Source organism: Bacillus rossius, chromosome 13, assembly GCF_032445375.1.
Source record: "Bacillus rossius redtenbacheri isolate Brsri chromosome 13, Brsri_v3, whole genome shotgun sequence".
Taxonomy (NCBI): domain Eukaryota; kingdom Metazoa; phylum Arthropoda; class Insecta; order Phasmatodea; family Bacillidae; genus Bacillus; species Bacillus rossius.
This window is the reverse complement of record NC_086340.1, coordinates 366,534-389,584: the sequence shown is the minus strand read 5'-3', so window position 1 is coordinate 389,584 and position 23,051 is coordinate 366,534. Positions and strand designations below refer to the sequence as shown.

The following is a 23,051-nucleotide window of genomic DNA, read 5'->3' as shown; positions in this document are numbered from 1 at the left end:
GGGGGTCTAACTGGCTCAAGAGTCCTCCAGAATAACAGTGGACCAATAGCAGAAGCAGCAAAAGGGTATAATATTTGAATTTTAGCCTATCACGAAACGAATCTGCATATTTCCCAGTCTATAATCATTGAGAAATTTTTTTTCCCTGATGACTCAGGAGCTCCGGGATCCATGCTTTCCTTGCGCGATGCCAATCTTGCAGACTTCCTGCGACTTCCGAAAAATTTCTGAATAATTTACAGGTATCGAATATTTTCGAGTAGGAAGGCAGGGAGTGAAGTTGCGGCGCATTATCTCAGATAAAGTAAACGCTTCGTCATCTAAACTTTCCCCGTCATCATCGTATATGCAACCACGTCCAAATAATAATAGCAATGCTTGTGTCTGGAAGTTCACCCCACCTCTTCGCTTTCATTCATGCTATACTTCTCAACCCTTCAACAACTCTGTTGCATCTATCACGATTTAAGAAGCAACGGTTAACACGCACTATCCTCCAGGTCTTTCTCCAACGATCTAAAGGTCATGCAGTGACTTGCATTTTGAGACCACGTATATTACAGTTCTGAAATTAGGTATATCTTGTTTAGTGTGTGATATTTTTATTTGTAAAGTGTTTTGCCCTCCGTGAAACAGCCAGTTTGAAGGATTCCAAAGTGCCAATAATAACAGAAACCATGTGAAGACCACCGGCACAGGAGGTCCAGATCAAGCCAACCTCAGTAGAGTGGAGAAGAGGACGAGGGGGGTGGTGGTGGTGGTTGCAGTGGAGGCCAGCAAGTACCGCTGCCGCCTGAGCTACGCCAGCTGCCTGTTCACCATGCTGCTGGTCTGCCTCAGCTGCTACCGGCTGCTGGAGCAGTTGTTCGTGCTGGCAGTGTTCCCGCTCATCACCGGACTGGTGCCTGCCGAGCAGACAGTGCGCCATCTGCTGCGCAACACCAGGATCTGGGGCCTCAGGTGACCTTCTCTGTCCCTATTCCCTCCCCCCCCCCCCGTATCCCCATCCCTCTGTCACATTGCTGGACTCTTAGAGGACGTCAAGAAACTCAGAGGTGCAAACGTTGAATACAACTCTTAAATGTGATCACTGTTGAATATGCAGGATATTAGGACCCAAATTATGAAGTGTTATTGGGTGCTACCAGCGAGTCAGTCTCTGCTGATCCCATCTGAAAATTACGTTTTTCATAAAGGAATGTCAGTGGTACTGGTGCCTTGGAAAGAGGACAAAATCACAAACAATTATAGTCTGGAGACCCGAAGGTATTCTCAGACATCCCATTGCAACCTGCACGAAATGCTCAAACCATCTACTGCAAAAGAGTTGTTCATGGGTATAAAATAATCCTTAGCAACACGGCCTGTGAATTTCATACACGGTCCACCAGTGTTTAGATCAACGTCTCGCGATTTTACTTAAATTTCATTAATGATGTTATTTTTTTGGTGACACACAACCCATCCAAAATCACTCGATGTGTAGACCAACTTGTCATCGTAGAAATAACTATGATAATGACATTACAATGTCCAGCTACTGTCCTGCTTGTTTGAGAGTCGCGCAAAGAAGACGGCTGGTAGTTTTCCACACCGCTGTTCCAGCATCTTATTTATTCAAATTTCAAGCCTCCTTAGCTGTCGGATAACAAAGTGCAGATGCGTTTGTGTTTGATTTATATTTCCGTGTTGAGTTTTACAATTAATTACAATTTAGTATAAATGACAACGATAATTGTCGTATCATTAGCAAACATTCGGACACAGTCAAATATTCAGTCGATACATTTTAATTTTATATTAAAAGAAAATATATATCCAAGAAGGAAAATTTTTAATGGATATTCTACGTAAAAAAAATGAATTTAAAGAATAATTTATCTGGTGACAGTTCTAACTAGACGAGAATGTTTATGTCGTAAGTGTCTGTACGGGACTCAATGGCCTTTAATTATTATATAACCTCTCTGTTTTTCTCTCCGTTGCAGCTACGCCTACTTGGCCCGCATCCAAGGCAACGTGGGCTTCCTGAAGTGGTACCTGAGGACCGAGATGATCATGCGTCTAATACACTTGCAGCTGGAGAACATCTACATCATATCCAATCAGGTAACAAGGAATGCCAAGTCCAGCTGTTGTTAGGATTTGATTTTTAAATACTAAGTTGTAGAATATACTCATCCAATGAGTTAACCGGATACAAGTTACGCTCTTGTGAACCGTCGTCTGTTTGTGAAAGGCTCGCTTTTACCATGTTTTACTGTAAATAAAAATTACCGTTAAAACAACCATTCAAGACGATTTCACTTTCCAAAAAAAAATTCATTTAGAGGCGTACAGACAGAGCAATATAATCTTCTGACATCAGCAGTTTGTAAACATATTCGAAACAGACGCCGGTAAACAATCATTACCGTAGGTAGTTTGAATGGCGCATGGCCTTCTAAAGATGTGTACTGTTTGAAACCTCGAGCAACATATTACACTCTGGATAAGTTCGAGGTGGCTAAACGTAGTTGCGGTATGTTAATAAATACAATAATATTGTTACGAACGCAGACAGGACCGCGACGCGCGCCAGGTTCGGGGCTGGCTGGCGGCCCTGCACGGCCATTGACGTCACGTACGGCCAACTGACGTAAGGCATGCCACGCTTACCTGGCAAGGGTATTAGGGTATATTTAATCTGTTATCGTTGACAACTAATACTGTAAAAAAAATACTATTAGTAAAGGACCTAAATGAACCTGTATATAAAAAATAGTGTTTTTTTTTTCAAACAAATTGACAGTTTTATATCAATCTTTTTGAAATTTCACACACTTAACTGAATATTTTGACGCATGTTCCTTTAAGGAGTGACTACTCGGAAAGCTAGACAAAGTCCGAAAAGCCCCACCAACCCGGGCACTTATGCAGTGTGGAGAGTTCCAGAAGACTCCGCACGGTTTATAAACTGGTTAACGTATATGCATAGCGTGTTTTTACGAAAATAATTGAAGAAAATGCGGAAATCGGAACTTTAGTTATGTTTCCGGACAGTATTTTTTGGTAAAGATTCATTAAGCGCAGAGTGTACGTGAATTTCATAATTGATCTTCATTTCTCCGCCACATAAAGGTTGAACTCACGTCTCAGTGTCTCTCATAGACGAGAAGACAGGGCGCGTCAGTTCAGGTGCCTTGTGCTTAGAGGCGAGATCACGCTACAAGCGCCAGCGAGAGTCGCTCTTGTCAAACCGCTTCTCCGACACAGACCGCACTGTGCATGTGCACCGAACACTCTCACGCTGGCAGCTCGAGTCTCACCCAAGGCCGTCGAGGTATTAAGTGGTGCGGGAAGGGGGGAGAATGATTCCTGAGCACCGGGCACCAGGGGCGCCTGGATGAGTTTAGAGTGGTTTTGTTTACCTTGGGTTTGCCCTGAGAGTCGGACGAAAATAACAAGTCTCTTGTACAAGTTCTGCGAAACCCGCAGATCTCGTTTACAGTTGTGGCCATGGTAACGAATACAGTCATCAGACATTTTTAATTGTGTGGTTTAACAAAAGAGCAGGTGCAACTCAGTATGCGCGATACCTGGCAATTCAAACCTCGACTCTAAGTATATCGTAAGGGGTAAAACTGCAGAGAAAGAGAGAAAGAAGACAATTTTCTAAATAAAAATGAATTAATAAAATTATTACTTACTTCAAAATAACTACTCAGGATATCAATAAATAATTATTAATTAACAAAATATGTTACTAACTGTTGAAATATTCCAAACAAAAATAAAAACTGTGCGTTGTTACAGTTTCTTCAAAAATTATGCCATTTCGACCACGCCAAATCTCTGAAATAATAAATTCATAAAAGGTAGATGTATCTATGTGGGAAATGCAGGGACTGTCTCAACAGCGCTCTCTACGCTGCTGGTTGAACAAGGAGGAACGCGAGCGACCTAGTAGCAAGGCACTCACAGCTGACTGTACGGGATACCTATTGTGATCCCTACTGTGAGTTTGAAGACAAAACTGAAATCCTAAAATGCAAAATATTTTAAGAGACCTGAACTCATTCCAAATTCCTACTCGGGTTATGGTTGAAAAAATAACAGGGAGCAATATTACCCAAGAACTTCACAAATAAACAACAACCACATTCGCACATTTGCATTCATATATCGCTCTCGGTTATTTTTTTGCGTGGGACGAATCATCGCAAAAAGAGGAGAACGAAACGAGCCCAGCAATGTATATAGCATAGTGCTCTCTTTACATCTCTTTGGCAAAGTACCTATTTCTTTAACCTTTTCACGTCAGAAATGTGTCACAACCATATGTTTCACGAAAACACTTCATTAAAATTTGGCCTTGAAATTTTACTCTCATCGCGCCCAAAGAAGTTTCACTCCAAAAGTTGTACATCAGCCAATAAGGATGAGACATGATCAAATTGTTTGCTCCCAGTCCTGTAGTTTCCCTCAATGGCCTGGAAGGTAAAATACATATTACTACACTGACGACTGCTGATGACGTGATCGTTTGCGCGGATAGTAACAAATACCGATGCAAAGCTGGATCATGTGGCGTGCCGAACGGTTTAACCCTGAAGCTACATATGTTTGTGCACTAAACGCTGAGGCAATTCGTTTGAAATTCCATGTAAATGAGTGTTCAGTTACCGATAAGAAAACGTTGCTGTTAACGATATCGAAGCGAGGTGCTGGCGACGAGTGGAACTTTTGGCCTTGGCATTATGATACCGACGAGTCACGCACCTCGGCGCCCAATCTGCAGCGTCACTGCCGAGTCACTGCCGCGGACCGGACCGTCGTTTGAGTCGGAAAGGCTCGTCCAGGCCCGTCCAGGCACGTCTATGTGTATCGCATAACTTGTAAGAGTTACAATGAGCTCTGTTAACAATAGGCTTACTTGTAATTTTCGTCCTGTGAGGATGAAATTTTGGAAAATCTGCCGGGGCTCCTCTGGTGTCGGGCAACGAAGATTTTGGACACCCCTCTCCTTGCCGTTCCCTTCAAACTCTCCCTACGACCCTACTTCTGTTCGGAATGTTTTTTGAAATCAGTTGGTTAATGATGTATATCACGACAAGCCGAGCAGGCTTGGTAGGGTATCTGTGTCTTGTTGGGCCAGCAGGTGTGGTGAGAGAGAGGGGGACTCCTCGCGAAGCACGGTGAAGCGGCGAGGGTAGTTGGCAGTGGGCAGTTGGCAGTGGGCAGTTGGCAAGTGGCAGTGGGCAGTTGGCAGTGCCGGTGCCGTGCTGTTGCAGGTGCTGTTCTTCTCGCTGTCCTCGAGGCTGCTGGCACCGCGCTTTCACAGCTTCTTCGTGCACTTCTTCTTCATGGTGCTGGTGCGCGTGTTCCAGGTGAGGCTCGCTAGGCAAGGTCTTTCCTCCGGCACCACATGGCTCGGCGTGCATTGCAATCCGGCACCCGTCAGGTTCCCGCTGCTGAACTTGCCCGCCAGGTAGCAGCACTGCAGCTGCCTGCGTTAGTAGTCCGCGCAGGGTTTATCCTTACTGTCCGGTTTACATTTCAGTTCAGTAGCTGGTTATACTTCACATTTAGTTGCTTGTTATTCCCGTTAATACTATATTGGCGTTCGGCAATCCTCCATGGCTGTGTTCCCAAACGTACGGATTAAAGACCATCGACTCCCCACACACACACACACTGTGAGAAAATCTTCGCGAAGTTCCGAAAAGGTCAAGACCTCGACCCGGAGTGAGGGATTTGTGGCCTTCAGCAGGCTGTCGGTACAATCCAACACTTCGATGCTGAAGCCAGAGCATCTAACCCATACAACTGCAGAAATATATGGTACATGGACTATGCATTTGACTTGTTCCTAAAAAAACATGGGAAAGGTACCATGGATTCATGAATAAATTCTCATGTGATTTGTTTGTTAGTAACTTCCATTGCATGGTCAGGAATGTTTACAAAATATAGCGCACATACATACTTTCTCGCTGTCTACAACACAAAACACAGTAGAGCATATGTAGTCATGGGTAAATGAGTTCAGAGTTCCGAGTATTGCAGGAGTTTTGGAAGGTTACACACAAGCTCATCTGTGCAGATTGGAGGTCATGACCCACCTGATTAGCAACTTCCACAGCCCGAACTCTCTGCACAAGCAAACTGAGTTTTTCGGGGAGAGGGGTGAAGTAAGTTAAAAAAGATTTAATTAGAATGTTTACTAATGTAGTATAAGGTGTTATAACACATTGTATCACCCAAAATTACATACTACCTTCATAAACTCACTGAGAGTTAGTGGGGAGTTATTCCCACTATACCACCAGCATTCGCCACTGCTAGTAAATTACGTTCCAACTTTTCTAGCGGTCTTAAATTAAACTATATTAGATTATAAATAATAATTTTTTTCTGTTGTGTGTTATTCTCTCTCAAAACACGCATAGGCCCTACTAATGTTTGTCGCATGTATGGAAGCTAACAGTTGGAACATAAATTTTAAGTCGAGGATGTTAGGATGTGAAATACAGGCAAATAAAATCTGACTTTTCATTTTGATAAGCAATATCATTTCCTGTGTAGGGTCTATTACTTGAGCTCTCCACAGTTCGGATGCAGAATGAGAACACTTGGCAAGGTATAATAACTGCAACTAACCGCAGTTGATGTAGTGCAGGGTTGGTCGGTGGTGTGCACACGTGGTTGTTTGTGCGCAGTGCAAGAATGTGATGAGGACGTTGGGCGCCATGTTCCTGCTCCACATGGGGCGGACAGTCTTCTACAGCTGCCACCACACCGCCCTCAACATCGTCTACCTCCTGCTCATGGGCTACGAGGGTGAGGGAACACCCAGGCCTTGCGTGCGCCCAACTGTTCCTTACAACCTTGAACGTCAACATTCCTGTGTTGCGGGGGTTTCTTAATTAGTAACAATCTATTCGAATGCATTAAAAGCTACGGAGATATTATCATTCAAATGTGATGTTTTAAAAAAAAGTAAAGGTTGCAAATGATTTATGTCAAACTAGATCATGAAGGTCAATCCCCTTTGAAAAGTCCAGCCTCACCTTCAATTATTTTGTTCCATGATATTTCCTACGGTAGCTTCATTTGTATTTAATGTATACTGTGAAATAGGAATGGTAAATGTTATCCGAAGGGCCCGTTCAGGCAATTCTACAGATTTTCGCCCAAGTTTATAGTTATGACCCTAGCCTCCAGAATTTTTATTTTTGATTGTAAGGTTTGAAAACTTTTACGTTGAAAATTAATGAGGAGGCTTGACGGAATGACTTGCCCTGGAGCCCTTGTTTCTCCCGACGGCCCTGGCCAGCGGCGACAGGGGTGTAGCGGCGACTGCGGTGCGCAGGCGAGCCGGGCCGCGACACGAGGCTGGTGCGGCTGGTGCGGCGACTGCGGCTGTCTGCCCTCGACGGCCTGGAGGAGTACTGGCTGCCCCTGGTGGTGCGCCTGGCGCCCGTGCTGCTCTGCGCCCTCCTGTGCGTCGCGGCGCTGCGCGACGCCTCTTGCTGGACGCTGTGCGCCCTCGTCTGGTAACTATACCCCCACTCCCCACCCCTCAGTCCGGCGGCGAGCACAGCCGTGCACCTCGAGATGGAGGCAGACCGAGTCTCACACACTCCCACCAGGAGCCAGTGGGAGGATGCAGGGATATGGACTCCCTTCAAGGTCGAACCTTCTCCGTCCACTTTCCGCTGTTTCTTATATCTCTCCTCCTCTTCTCTTCGTCCCCTTCTGGCTCTTTAGTCATGCACCACCAACCTACCCTGAACAGCTCTCTCCACCAACTACACCTCCTCTCTCTCTTCCTCATATTCCTCCTTTACCCCTCATCTCTTACGTCACCTTCTCCAGGTTCACATCTTCCACATACACCCCAAATCCCCTCCCTCTTTCACCTCTACTACCTACACCTCTCCTCTTAATCTACTCTCTCTCTCCCACTTACTTGTAAATTGCCTAGTCCAGTCCGGAACAGCATTTGCGTGAGCAACCCTAGGCTACAGTTGACGAAAATCGCCCTTAAACATTTTACTGTGTGCTTGCCTACAGCACCTAAACATGGAAAATCTATGCTTTCGCTGGCGAGCATTCTCGTCTCCTTATGATGCGAGATTCTTGCAGCACTGCGATGTCACTTCAGTACACATAGTCACTTCCGAGTCCGTTACAGGCCTCGCGCACATGCTCGTAGCCACGGGCTTAATTAAAGTTAAGTTCACATCATCGCTCGAATGCGTGTTCTACTTCGCGTAGCGCGGTTCGCGACCTGCCTCGACCTGTCCCGACCTGTCCCGACCTGTCCCGACCTGTCCCGACCTGTCCCGACCTGTCGCGACCTGTCGCGACCTGTCGCGACCTGTCGCGACCTGCCCTGACCTGCCGCGAACGGCCGGTCTCGGCTCGACTCCGCTGCGTCAACACGCACTGCGCACTTCGCACCTCTCGTTGCGTGCACGCGCGCCATCTGTCACTCGCACTTTCTAGAGTGTTTATTCGCGCGCACACACACATATACATATATATGTGAATAAGAATAAATACTAAAAATGTCTATGCTCATCCAAAAAAAAAAATATTATGTAAATATGAAACACAATCATTCAAAAGTTACATAAGATTAACTGTAAACTAAAATAAAATGTAATTTTCTCCGAGCTTCCAACTCATTCCATAGTATTTTCAAATTCATTGCCAACTTGAGAGCCAAATTTACCATTAAGTAAATTAAATTAAATTATTCACAATTAAACTAAATATAAACCTTACTTACTAAAGCTAACATTACTAAAATAATCAGACGATAAGTACAATAATTAATTAATAAAATACAGTGGCAGGCCCATGCCACAGACTAAAGAGTGATAAGGACATGAAGAGAGAAGAGGATAGGAGGAAGAGATAAGAGGTGTTGGTGGAGAAGAGGTAGAGAGACATAAAGGGGGGATGGAGGAAGTGAAGGTGGAGAGGTGGGTGTAACCTTGGAAGTGGTCGATCAGGGTGTGACCTTGAAGAGAGATCGTGTCCCTACGCTCCCCCTACTAAAGCAAATATAAGTTGGCACTCCAACATACATACTCTGTAAAACTTTATACATTTCATTTCCAAACTCCACTCCGAATATTTACCATTTACAAATAAAACATTTTTATTTATTTTATATTTTTTGTATTTTATTTTTATTTTGCATATTAATTTATGAAGTTAATCTTATGTTCTCGTGATTTATCTTTATTGTCTTTCATGTTATTTTTATTAAATTATTTTTAACATTTAGTGCAAGCAATCCCAAAATGATTTATTTTAAATTTAACTAATGATAGAAATAATATTACATTTGTCCTTTTCTGCATTAAAAAAATTCAATAATTTTTGCATCTGAAGGATTTTAAAAGGATTTTTATAGTATAAACCATTTTAGAAATGTATCATAACTTTTATATTAATAATTAATCCATATAATTGTGAATTCAGAAGAAAAAAAGAATATATTTATTATTCCTGGTTAAGTTTAAATAAAAGACATTAAAAATTAAAAATTAAAAATATTTCAATCAATTTCAGACAGCTAATGATATAAAACTTTTTAAAATATTATAATTTTATTGTTATTGTAATTAAAATATTTTAATTTATTAAAATAACATATTAATTTAACATATTAAAAATTTTACTTCATATTTTAATAAATTTATTTTAAGATTAACATTATATCATCGCATAGTTATACAAGTTATAGATTTTTTTTATTATTTTAACAGATGTATAAACTTAAATATTCGTTTATTTTATAACTAGGGACTGTTTTTCTACTTTTTTTGTACTTCATGGAAAACATTTATGGCTAATAAGGTTTCAAAACACTATGTTCTAGTAACAGATAAATTGCATTCTTTATTTACTAAGTGTAATATTAAAAGGTTACTTCACACTTGGCAAAGTCGATAAGATGTGGTTTATGTAGTGAAAAATTTATAAACAGATTCAATAGTAAGTACTCAGTGTTTAAAATTAATATACCATTTAAAATAAGACCATATTGGAACTTACCACAAAAAAAGTATCGAAAACACCACTTTTCAAATGATTATACAAAACTAGTATGTATATGAAAAAAACTACTCTGCTATTAATTTTAAAAAAGTTATTCGTACATGTAAATACATTAAGAAAATTGTTAAATCTTAAGAACAGCAAGTAAATTGAACAAAAACAATGTTTGAAGCTGACGTACATGAGATTATGTAATCGCGACGTCGCTGTTAACGCGGATGTTGCAGGTACAACAACGTGTTCGTGGGAGCTCTGCGGATGGCGGAGTACTACCTGGGCCCCATCAAGGACGTGCAGGCGCACAAGGCTCTGTACCCCAGGTCGGGGCGCCGGGAGCGAGACTGGACGGGCCGCTGCCCCATCTGCTGGGATGACATGCAGCCCTGCTCCGCGTGGGCCACCCCCTGCGGTCACATCTTCCACGCCGAGTGCCTGGGCACTGCGCTAGAGACCACCTCCAACAACTGCCCGCTGTGCCGCTGGCCTCTGCCCACCAGACAGTCGTCCTCTGAAGAAATCTTCCTCGCCTAGCATCCCCCAACCTGCACCGTTTCTCTGTGTGGACCGCTTCCTGTGGTCACATCTTCCTCGCCGAGTGCCTGGACACTGCGCTAGAGACCCCCTCCAACAACTGCCCGCTGTGCCGCTGGCCTCTGCCCACCAGACAGTAGTCCTCTGAAGAAATCTTCCTCGCCTAGCATCCCCCAAACTGCGCCCTTTCTCTGCGTGGACCGCTTCCTGTGGTCACATCTTCCTCGCCGAGTGCCTGGACACTGTGCTAGAGACCACCTCCAACCACTGCCCGCTGTGCCACTGGCCTCTGCCCACCAGACAGTAGTCCTCTGAAGAAATATTCCTCGCCTAGCATCCCCCAACCTGCACCCTTTCTCTGCGTGGACCGCTTCCTGTGGTCACATCTTCCTCGCCGAGTGCCTGGGCACTGTGCTAGAGACCACCTCCAACAACTGCCCGCTGTGCCGTTGGCCTCTGCCCACCAGACAGTCGTCCTCTGAAGAAATCTTCCTCGCCTAGCATCCCCCAAACTGCACCCTTTCTCTGCGTGGACTGCTTCCTGTGGACACATCTTCCACGCCGAGTGGCTGGACACTGCGCTAGAGACCACCTCCAACAACTGCCCGCTGTGCCGCTGGCCTCTGCCCACCAGACAGTAGTCCTCTGAAGAAATCTTCCTCGCCTAGCATCCCCCAAACTGCGCCCTTTCTCTGCGTGGACCGCTTCCTGTGGTCACATCTTCCACGCCGAGTGCCTGGACACTGCGCTAGAGACCACCTCCAACAACTGCCCGCTGTGCCGCTGGCCTCTGCCCACCAGACAATCGTCCTCTGAAGAAATATTCCTCGCCTAGCATCCCCCAACCTGCACCCTTTCTCTGCGTGGACCGCTTCCTGAGGTCACATCTTCCACGCCGAGTGCCTGGAGACTGCGCTAGAGACCACCTCCAACAACTGCCCGCTGTGCCGCTGGCCTCTGCCCACCTGACAATCGTCCTCTGAAGAAATATTCCTCGCCTAGCATCCCCCAACCTGCACCCTTTCTCTGCGTGGACCGCTTTCTGTGGTCACATCTTCCTCGTCGAGTGCCTGGGCACTGCGCTAGAGACCACCTCCAACAACTGTCTACTAGCAGGCCTCTGCCCACCAGACAATCGTCCTCTGAAGAAATCTTCCTCGCCTAGCATCCCCCAAACTGCACCCTTTCTCTGCGTGGACTGCTTCCTGTGGACACATCTTCCACGCCGAGTGGCTGGACACTGCGCTAGAGACCACCTCCAACAACTGCCCGCTGTGCCGCTGGCCTCTGCCCACCAGACAGTAGTCCTCTGAAGAAATCTTCCTCGCCTAGCATCCCCCAAACTGCACCCTTTCTCTGCGTGGACCGCTTCCTGTGGTCACATCTTCCACGCCGAGTGCCTGGACACTGCGCTAGAGACCACCTCCAACAACTGCCCGCTGTGCCGCTGGCCTCTGCCCACCAGACAATCGTCCTCTGAAGAAATCTTCCTCGCCTAGCATCCCCCAACCTGCACCCTTTCTCTGCGTGGACCGCTTCCTGAGGTCACATCTTCCACGCCGAGTGCCTGGAGACTGCGCTAGAGACCACCTCCAACAACTGCCCGCTGTGCCGCTGGCCTCTGCCCACCTGACAATCGTCCTCTGAAGAAATATTCCTCGCCTAGCATCCCCCAACCTGCACCCTTTCTCTGCGTGGACCGCTTCCTGTGGTCACATCTTCCTCGCCGAGTGCCTGGGCACTGCGCTAGAGACCACCTCCAACAACTGTCTACTAGCAGGCCTCTGCCCACCAGACAATCGTCCTCTGAAGAAATCTTCCTCGCCTAGCATCCCCCAACCTGCACCCTTTCTCTGCGTGGACCGCTTCCTGTGGACACATCTTCCACGCCGAGTGCCTGGACACTGCGCTAGAGACCACCTCCAACAACTGTCTACTATCAGGCCTCTGCGCACCAGCCAATAGTACTCAGAAGAATTCGTTCTCGTCTAGCAACCTCTAACTGCATCCTTACTGGGCGTTGGTCACCACCTGTGGTTCAACACCAAGTACCAGGGCACTGCACTAGAGAGAACCTCAAACAACTGTCTACTATCAGGCCTCTGCCCATCAGACAATAGTACTCGGAAGAAGTCATCCTCGTCTATCATCCTCTTAACTGCATCCTTACTGGGCGTTGGCCACCCCCTGTGGTCACATCTTCAACACCAAGTACCAGGACACTGCACTGGAGAGAACCTCCAACAACTGTCCAGTGTTCTGCTCACCTATGCCCACCAAACATTCGTCCTCAAAGGAATCCTTCCTCGCCTAGCATAATCGAACTGCAGCCTTTCTCGGTGTGGACCACTCCAAGTGCTTCGACACTGTACTGGAGACCACCTCCAACAACTGCCCGCTGTGTCTTTGGCCTCTATCACGCCTGCATCACATTTACTTGTCTCCACGCAACAATCTTCTCGCAAGCTGCACGACTATCTTGCAAGACTCTAATATTATTTAAAAATTTATTGTCTCCATTTGAGAATTTTTTACAAAATAGATGATTTCACCTTTTTTGGAACATTGTTTCAACTACCATGCTAACTTGGAAAACTTCTTAATTTTTTTTTATCTACTTTCTTCATGTCTGTTACTACAGCTTGTTGTGTCGTGTCTACAAGCTCCAATGGGTCTCACGATAATAAATTAATTTTAACGTCCAGGCGCGACACTCCGTTTGCGAAAGCTGTGTTAGATCATTTTGAAAAAATCGTTCCTTTAGGCTCGCTGTAAGCCGATGCGTTAAATGAAGCGGAAAGTTAGATTCGTGTGATCATCCGTCTTAATGTATACAACAGCTGACGGTCAAGAGCAGCCAGTGTTGACAGTCGACGTAGGAGTGGAATTACGAAAAACCAACATCAGAAAAAAAACTTAAAAATATTTATTATAAGTGTCAAATACAGTAACAGGTTTACTGACTGAAAATTTATTAGTTAACTTTCAATAAAAAATAAATAAATTACTACATGCCAGATATATGGTACAGCTAAACACTGGCTTTAAATTGTTAGCTGTTGAAGAACTTAGAGGAAGTTTTAGAATTTTCATTTATAGTTAACTTGTAATTTGAGAAGTTTTTAAAACGAATGAATTAGTTGCAATTTACAACACTGTTATGGGAACACATATTTTATTTGGCGAACCAATGCAAAAGATAAGTTGGTATTAAAAAAATTGTGTTCTGTACCCTTGAATGACTAACTTGCTTTTTTGAATGTGAGATTCGAAGTGTGATTCTTGAAGGAAGATGGCATAAGTAATATTATGTATAGTCAGTTATGTTGGCAATGTTTATCCGGGTTTTTTTCCAGTGATTTTAATTCACTGATAAAATATAATTAGTACTCTTTTCTCGAATTGCTAGAACAATATGTACTTGAAAATTTGTGATACACTTACTCCTCAAATTCAGTTTTTGATTAAGTAAACTGACATGTTGATGTTTTATATTGTTCTATATTGCTTATTTGTGCATTTAGTTGATCTTTTATGCATACAATCATACAAAGACACTGTTCAATTCAAAAAATGTAATTTATTTTATAATTCGTGTACAGCAGTGGGAGTAATATTTATCTCCACTCACTAGGTTTCATACTCGATCCTTTCTCGTTAAGCTCTTTTTACGAGAAAATGTTAGAAAGGGGAGAGAGTAAGAAAACTTGAAAAAGTATACAATGTACATCTGCACACGAGCAAGCACAAACAATTAGTAGGCCCCATGTACAGTATTCACTAGGCTAGCAGTAGGAAAATGTATTTAGTTTTAATTTAAGCTCACAAAGAGCGCTTATGAGTAGATCTTGAAAGTTTATTTCATTCTTAACCTCTCTTGTTCTTTCTATCTTGTGAAATTGTTTCGCGCAAGATCTAGAACTCTGGGTGGTTCGGTGGCGGGGACCAAAAATGAACCTTATTTTCAGAATCGGGAGTGTCTCGTACTACATATGTATGAATATATGTTTGTGGCGATAGGAGTTAATAACTCAGGGAAGAAACGCGATCACTAGGGAAACTATAGTGATGATCAGTTATTAGTTAAAAATGTAAAAGTGATGTTACTATAGTGTAGAGAAATCTGCTTTTAAAACAACTAGAAATAATAAAATGAACGAAGTATGTGATTTTTAGCAAAGAAATTTGTTTATACATAACTAAGAAGACTGTACGATTTGTAAATTGTGTGTGTAAAAGTTTTTTTTTTTTTGCGAGAACTGAGAAATATTAGCTACTTATTTTTAGTTGTGAAAATATTGTATGGGATGATAAAAGAAAATTAAACTAACACGTTCAAAAGACAAACAAGCATTTAGAATTGGAATAACTAATGTTTTTGCTGCAATTAGTGATAACTGCAAAAAAAAAATTATATATGTTCTCTAAGTGTAAATCAACATCATCTCTTAAACTGTAGTGGATCTACAAACACAAAAGTTGTAACAAAAAATTTTGTCTGTAAAATTTAATGTTTCAAAAATAATTTACTAATATTTTTCACAAATGCAATCCAGTGTAAATTTTATTTTGGAAACAAATTTGAATGTTCATCAGCAATGTGGGCACAGTCTAATAACTCTCAAACTACTGAAGCAATTCAGACAAAGCTTTACAAATCTTTCTATTAAAACACACTGTAACAACCAAGCTATGGCGCACTTTATTACCGTAAGTACTCCGAGAGAAAATGTTGGTTTAGTATTCAATTCTCATTTTTCCAATTAAATAATAATTTCTATCATTTCGATAAAGTTATTTGAAAATATTTTTACTGAAATCTTTTTACAACGACTGAGGTAGGAAGTAAAGACAACTTTGTGTGTTTGGTTTGCGACAGATTTGACAGCAATTACACGCGTGATTGACTTGAGAGAAATGTATCTATTAGGCTCATACATAGTACATAGACTAATAAAAGCTATTTACGACAAAAATCCCTTGTGTTGGATACATTTTGTTATGTCACATTTGGCAAGAGGTACCTCTAACTTAAAATTTAATAAGTAAAAATGTCAACTTGCTAATTTACCGAGTTTTTCCAAGCTTGTGAGGGAAGCTGACAGCAACAGGCTCCATTGTTATCGGTCTGGTGCATAGCTGGTACACACGTGACTGCCCATCTGTGTGTAAACACATATATAATGTTATTTACATTGTAAAAACATATCAACTTGCAAATTAAAATTAACCCTAAAACATTTTATCAGGAAACAAAAAACTAAATTTATATCATGTGTTATTCAACTGAAGTACAAAAATGACATTAAAATGTTTTTTTTTGTTTCATAATAAACATACACAAATACATAAGTAATATTTAATTGTTAGAAAAAATGGTTTCGTATCATTTTTTTCATGTTTGGATGTATTAAAACTTGTATACATGTTGTAGTGTACTTGACATATTGCATATAAAAAAGATTTGAAAAAAAAAAACCTACATTTGCAATTTTTGTGCATTCATAGCTTGGGTTGAAATCGCAGTTTTTGACTCAAAAATAAAAATTTTGCCACATTTTATCTAAGGCTCTCGTGGATTATTCATGAAACACAAATGTCTAAGTTAATACTTTTAGGCTTTTATGTGTCCATAAGAATGTAAATTCATTAAGTTGTAAAATATGGGAAAAGGTAATTTTTCCATGACAAGGTTTGCAATGAGAGTTGCTGGCCTGTAGGGGTCTAGAAGGGTGGATTTTGCACTGTTCCTAATGTGTCTAACTATTGAATGTAGTTGATTCGTGGGTTTACCTGCTGATGTAATGGAAAAAAAAAGATATTTAGTACATTTATTCGAAAAATTTTTTTAGGATGCTTGAGAAATGATGTGAAGAAAGTGACGTATTTGTATGAGAAAATATTTTTGTGAAACGTATGAAAATATTTAAATAAAATATTTTTACCTATAGTTCCATCTTTTTTCTTATTTTTGGTTTGAAGGTAATTATTTTTTTTAACCCCTTAACCCTCATCTCGTCCCAGCTGAATGTAGCAGCGACTCAATATTTTTTTTTTGGGTTGGGGGGGGGGGGGGGGCAGTTAAAAACATTTAGCAATTGTGTCAATATATTAATTTCAGATTCAGTTTTATTTTAATCGAACTTACTTACGAAATAATAATTTAAATAGTCAGGAGTTGTTTTTTTTTAGTGTGTCTTAGCGTCTCATAATTTACATGAGTTTATTATGTACTGTTATAAAACATGGCTTATAACCGTAGAAGACTAAATGGTTAAGAAAAGCATTGAAATATGAGTGAGATGTGAAACGTAAATCTCTCGGGCAACAGCTTTATTGATAATTTAAAAAAAAAATTTAAAATAATATTTTGGTGTGAACGTTTTAAGTTTCGGTCCCAGTGGCATCGCCCTCATGACATTATGGAACCAGTGACGCGGACAGAGTCTTCCCAGCAGCCAATGAGAAACACGCAGGTCGTGAGGAGTATGCCACAACAGCTGCCTGGAGAGTCACCGTAATACGATAACAGTTGTTCATGAAAGAAGAATGCATTAAGATTATGCCGTCACAAAATAGTTTTCCACAATAGTATTTATTTTGTTACTAAATTTAATGCAACGTTTTCGGGAAAACTTTGTCGTGAATGTTATGTGGCATCCGACAATACAAGAAAAGATACAATCTGGAATCTGCAGCGATATTAAATCACACAGCAAACATAAATAGAGAAGATTGCTACAAATTAAGCGGAATATGGGATAACCTCCCTGGGCTCAGATCAATTGCTCAATGAGGCAACCCCATGCAGCCATTGCTGACTGACTGACCGGGATATATCATCATCGCCAGTAGCGGACCCAGGGGCAGAGCACCAGAACTGGGCATCGAACCCAGAGGCCCGCGAGAAGTCCCAGGCCGCTGAATGCGGCCCACAACCTCCTGCTTAGTACCTATAAAAAAGTTGTTTTGACGGTTTTGTAAACAAACTTTGAAATTTTGCTAAGAAGCATTTGATGACTAAAATGGAAAATTTAAATTTAATTTAATTTCGTGGGAGATGAGTTTATTTTTACGTTAATATAATGTGTTCTCCAGCCCTCCGTTTAGCAAAAAAAAAAAAAAAAAAAAGGAGGGGGTGAGGGTTTATTTAGTATAGGGTCCCGCTAAAGTTGATGGCCCAGGGCCCAGCAAAAGCTAGGGCTTAGAGTAAGAAGATGAGAATAAATGATAATTCTGGAAGGAGCAAGGGCCCGTCTAGTCAGGTGGTTATCTGTGTCAGTGAGGCGGGATGATAGTGCTTCTAGCGCGGTGTCTCCTCTGGACTGGCGCGCAGTCTTCTCGTCGTCACAGGACAACTGTGAGATCTGAGCGGTGACCGTAGTATTTTACGGCATAAAATAAATATAAAGGTGTAATGCGAGTCCTTCAAGTGCTTTCAAGAATCTGTACCCGTTGTTCTATGCCTAAAAATTTAATCTAAAAACACGCCTTTTAGCCTTTTTTTTTTAACTCTTCTAAAAATTACAGTTTGAAAACTTAATTCGGAATGAAAACTTCTTTTCGGCCCTCGGCGAAGTCTCACGGACCCCCGCTGGGATGCCTCGTGCAGTGGTTCTCCCTGGGGGGGGGGGGGGGGGGGGTGACGTCGCGCGAATGTTCTGGGCGACAACGGCGCCAATCCCCGTCGCGAACCGGTCGTCGGCGGTAGTCGGGGGCAGTCAGGTCCCAGCTCTCTCCCGACGAGCACTGTCCGAGCCCTGGCAGGTCCCTGCTCCGCGGCGCCGACTGTACAGCCCCGACAGGTACGTGCTGTATCTCCGCTTCTCGCAGAGGCTGAAACCTCGTGCAGTTGGAAACTACCTCCAGTGTTGCCGTCGCTGCGGTGTCCAGAACACGTGCTCAGTATCGCAGTTTGGGGAAGCCTTCTTTTCGCAGACGAGAGAGCCAAACTCCCGATCGTGCATCTTCGGTTTTTTTTTGTTAATTATAAAAGGTTAGGTTAGCTACATTATAAATACTTTAAAACATTGTGGACGGGTTGATTTGGTTAGGATATAGCTACATTAAAGATACTGTGAAATCATGTAGACGGTTTCCTAGCCCTGGATAGCTACGTATTAAAAAGTTATTTGCTAAGCAACCATAAAATGATTTTACAGTATTTTTAATGTAGCTATACTTACCTAATATAACCAACCATGCACAATGTTTTAAAGTATTTATAATGTGGCTAAACTATCCTAATCGACCGCAAAATCTGATGCCACACCGGTTTATACAATGAGATAGAACGGGGGGGAAAAAAAAGCGAACATGAATTTCGGGTGTGGCTCTCTCGTCTGTGAAAAGAAGGCTTGCCTCGTAGTTGGTCGCTGTGTCCAAGGTGGTTGTTGTTTGCATGCAGCTACTGGTTCTCGCTTGTCTCGTCGTTTGTCAGCCTGCTGTTTTTGTCTGTGCTGAGGTATTTGTCAGACCTATTCCTTCCACGGTATTCTCCGTGCTTTCCATAGTTTCAACATTTGTCATCGGCTGATTCTGGCTGAAAGACTCGTCTGACGAGTTCCATCCATCGGACATTGAAGGACCTCCTGATGGCGAACTTGTCTTCGAAGACCCGGGTGTTGGGGGACTGGTCGCCGGCAAAACAAGTGTAAAATACTTTTGTGGGGTTGGCGGAATAATTTTTTTTTTCCTGGTGCGCTCTTCATTCGATTTTCCCGAAACATGGACGTAAAAAAAATAAAGCCAGAGGACGAAAGTGTCATCGATTACGACCAAGTCGGGCGCAATCTCTGACTGCCAGCTTTTAACTACAAGAACGACCGCTCGGTGTCCTTCGAATTTAAATACTCATTTGATGGCTATATTGGCAATTTCCTATCATTATACTGTGTTCTGCTTTCCTTTTTTTTACATCCGTAATAAATCTTATTTCCACGAGTTCCCAATTTAAAAAAAAAAAAAAACATAAGCAAGTTCATAGCAGGCCATGCACTCAACTGTGAATATATCCTTTGCGAAATGACTTCACAATTGAAATATTACTGTTAATTCTTGCCAGTGAACATTCACGATACATCAGACGTCTGTTGGTAGTGTCGGTAAATACCTACATGCACTACCAAATGTTTACCCCGTAACATCTCACCAGTAATTTGTGAACACAATTTTTTCCACACATGAATAAATTTCGTTTATTTTAACATTTTAAACTAACAATTTTAAACCTGGGTCTCAGAACGGCGATCAGGTGTTCGTGACATCGGTCACTGTGTTCCCGTGAAGACGTGAATCCGGGCTCAGCAAGCGCTTGGTGCTCGATTGCAGGAACACCAGGGAGCTGAGGCGGTGCGGGTGAAATGCGGTGGTCGCGGCGGTGAAAGCCGGTGACAGCACTAGGCCTGCGCCATGGTAGAGGCGGCGGCACAGACCGCCAGGAGGCGCTGTCGAGGTGAGTGAGTCTGCTGGCAGACTGCACACATGGTCTGAAGGCTGTCGACTTGAGTGTGCATAGGACAACCATGGAATTTGAACGGTAACCGTAAGATAACATGGCGGGAAAAAACGAAGAAAAATGTTAAATGTAAGTCCCATAAGTGCTTTCAAGAATATATACAGGTTGTTTTATGTCTACAAATTATTGTGAAAACTTGCCTTTTAGCCATTTCAACTATTTTAAAAAATAAAGTTTAAAAACTTAATCCGGAAAGAAAACTACGCATCGGCCCTCTGCTAATTCTTAAATGGTTTTCGCAAACAGACCCCGGTCGGATATCTCGAGTGGTGGTCTCTTCTGAAATCCAGCACACCGCGTGTGTGCCCGGGTGGGCAAGGGCCTTAACCACAGCTGCGAGCTACGGGCGGTTCAGGGCCAGCGAGGCTACTGCGAGGCGACGATTAGGAAGATAACGACCAGTTCAGTGTGTCGCGCAGCCAGGCGAGACCTGTGGTCATGTCGTCACCAGCGCACAAGGGCGTAAACGTGACTCACGTGTGAATTTGGAAGGTGGAAATAGAGGTTAAATATAACACAAGCCACCTCACACTGTCAAATATTACTCGCAACTAAATTGTTGAAGGTATACTGCTAATGCGACTTCCAACAAGGTTGCGTTAAACGTTTAACGCTACCATGGAGAATAACGCTACCATGGAGAATTATTTGCATGCAATTAAAAACTATTTTTTAATGATGCCAAAGAAGTATAACTTCTCACGCGCGTAGGTATCTAAGTACACGCACCCATTTTTTTTCCATCATATATATTTGAACTGATAACCTCAAATGCGTTTTAAATCTCGTCACACTGTTTATTTTTGATCTGAGACATCTCGAAATTTTAAATTTTAATTTTCAATTTTGTAATTAAATAATGCATGGCAGTACTGTATGGAATTATTGAGTTTTTTTATTATATGTGCACTTTTTAAAAACAAATTGACAATGAATAAATTAAAATAACAAATTAACAGTGATTTTTTTAAGTTATAGAAATTTAAATTAATTTTTACACACAAAACGTTTTCGTTGACGACATTCATATTAAGATTATTTCAGTTATAAAGATTTTTTAACCTCGTTAATCGTCCACGAGCTCTTCACCTTTTTATACTAATATCGTTTCCGTTTCCGCGAAGCACGACATTGATTGGCCGAGCGCATCCAACTTCGAACATATTTTAGAACCGGTAATATTTGCAAAATATTTTATAGAAACTCGAGTCATCTAGCTTGAGAAAACCTATTGGTAGGTGTTGGAAGCTAACATTTGACAGTTCGACTAGGCCTTTAGGCGGTGTAGGCCAGTAGTGACCAACAACACTCTCTGAGGGCCAGATATCATTTCCGAAACTGATCCGGGAGGCAGACACGAATTAATTATTACTGCATTTATACATTCTTTATTTAATCTATTATTATGATCTGTACAGTAACTAATAAAAAAATTGTAGCATGTGACGAAATAATGGAAATTAAATGTCTTTAACAGTGTTTACAAAGAAGCCTAATAAACATTTAAAAAATAATTGTTTTTGTAATTGTACATATAAAATGAAAAATAAATAATATTTTGAGTATTTATGTGAGAATGTTGTAGCACATAAATACTGCCAGCTCATAACTTTCTTCTGCACGCAAGCGGACAAGGACAGCTGACACACGACAGTTTACCTGATAGTGTTTGTAGAGGCGTGTCGCCGCTGTACGCCACTGGTCTACGCGAATATGCATGCTGTCATACATATAATGTTTTCATTGAACAATATTCGTGGGTTATTATTTGCGTTTACCACCTCCGATTCACAATCACGATATTCGCCCATGCTTCCAACCAACCGCTGCTGGAGTGTGAGGAGGCACAGATGCCTCTGTGCAGTGGCTCCCTTGGCAGCCACACTTGAGGCAGAATGTGAGTGCCTAGTCCCTAGTCCCTAGTCCCTAGTCCCTAGTCCCTAGTCCCTAGTCCCTAGTCCCTAGTCCCTAGCGCCTAGTCCCTAGCGCCTAGTCCCTAGTCCCTAGCGCCTAGTCCCTTGCGGCTAGCGCCTAGCGCCTAGTCCCTAGCGCCTAGTCCCTAGCGGCTAGCGGCTAGCGCCTAGCGCCTAGTCCCTAGCGCCTAGTCCCTAGCGGCTAGCGGCTAGCGCCTAGCGCCTAGTCCCTAGTCCCTAGTGCCTAGTGCCTAGCACCTAGTGCCTAACACCTAGTGCCTAGCGCCGGTTGTGTGCTCGCAGACGCCGTGCCAGCGCGCCTCGTGGTGGCCGTCATGGCCTTCCTGGCGTGCTGGATCAACTACATGCTGCGCATCAACATGACCGTGGCCATCATCGCCATGGCGCCGCCCGTGGAGTCTGCGCAGAGCGACCCCGCGTGCGCGCCCCTGGCGGCCTCCGGCAACACCAGCACCAGCATCTCCGCGGTGCCTGACGTGAGTGCTGCTATACACGCGGTTCCAGAGTTCACGAGTTTATAATGTTTCATTTGTTGTGCACTTTAAAATACTTATAAAAAAACTGATGTCCAAAAAAAGCTTAACTGTGCATGTGTCAAGATATACGATCTTTGAAAAATCAACACTTGTTGAACTGACGAAAACTCGTCAACTAGTATAATCTTGAAACGTAATGTTTTTCCACTGACTAAAAACACACACATGAATATATTATACATGTATAGCAGCATGTGAGTGGAGGATTAATGGAGGAATTTAGTCCGAAATTAAACTTGTGCATCTGTATAACATCTGATAATCTTAAATATCGATATTTCAGGTTCGAAATATCGTATTTTTTGTATCAATGTTTTAGTGCCGATATTTTTTGATACCGATATTTTGTTCCGAAGATATCGGAATTTAATAAAACGATTTCTTTAAATTAATAAAAGTTAAAGTTATCTGTAAATAAATTTGGCAGAAAAGGTAATAAAAATGGTAGACCGAAGGTTTTGGATATAACAAAAT

At 42.5% G+C, this 23,051-nt stretch overlaps 2 protein-coding genes across 4 annotated transcripts in view; both read left to right on the top strand.

The window, feature by feature from the left end:
* Positions 1-16,540, top strand: part of LOC134538059 (uncharacterized) — a 31,995-nt gene extending 15,455 nt beyond the window's left edge. The window contains exons 3-8 of the mRNA XM_063379038.1: positions 768-960; positions 1,989-2,109; positions 5,274-5,369; positions 6,702-6,822; positions 7,355-7,538; positions 10,287-16,540. Of these exons, the coding sequence (XP_063235108.1) occupies positions 768-960; positions 1,989-2,109; positions 5,274-5,369; positions 6,702-6,822; positions 7,355-7,538; positions 10,287-10,590 (1,019 nt within the window). The 3' untranslated portion in view covers positions 10,591-16,540. The remainder of the gene's footprint in view (positions 1-767; positions 961-1,988; positions 2,110-5,273; positions 5,370-6,701; positions 6,823-7,354; positions 7,539-10,286) is intronic.
* Positions 16,541-18,269: 1,729 nt separating this feature from the next.
* The window catches only part of LOC134538057 (sialin), a 77,482-nt gene continuing 72,700 nt past the window's right edge, over positions 18,270-23,051 (top strand). The window contains exons 1-4 of one of the 3 annotated variants that reach the window (XM_063379035.1): positions 18,477-18,586; positions 18,959-19,054; positions 19,921-20,044; positions 22,324-22,517. In XM_063379035.1, coding sequence (XP_063235105.1) covers positions 20,002-20,044; positions 22,324-22,517 — 237 coding nt within the window. In that variant the 5' untranslated portion in view covers positions 18,477-18,586; positions 18,959-19,054; positions 19,921-20,001. Of the gene's footprint in view, positions 18,396-18,476; positions 18,587-18,958; positions 19,055-19,920; positions 20,045-22,323; positions 22,518-23,051 lie in introns of those variants that run through there. The other 2 variants (XM_063379036.1, XM_063379037.1) reach the window with 2 other exon arrangements.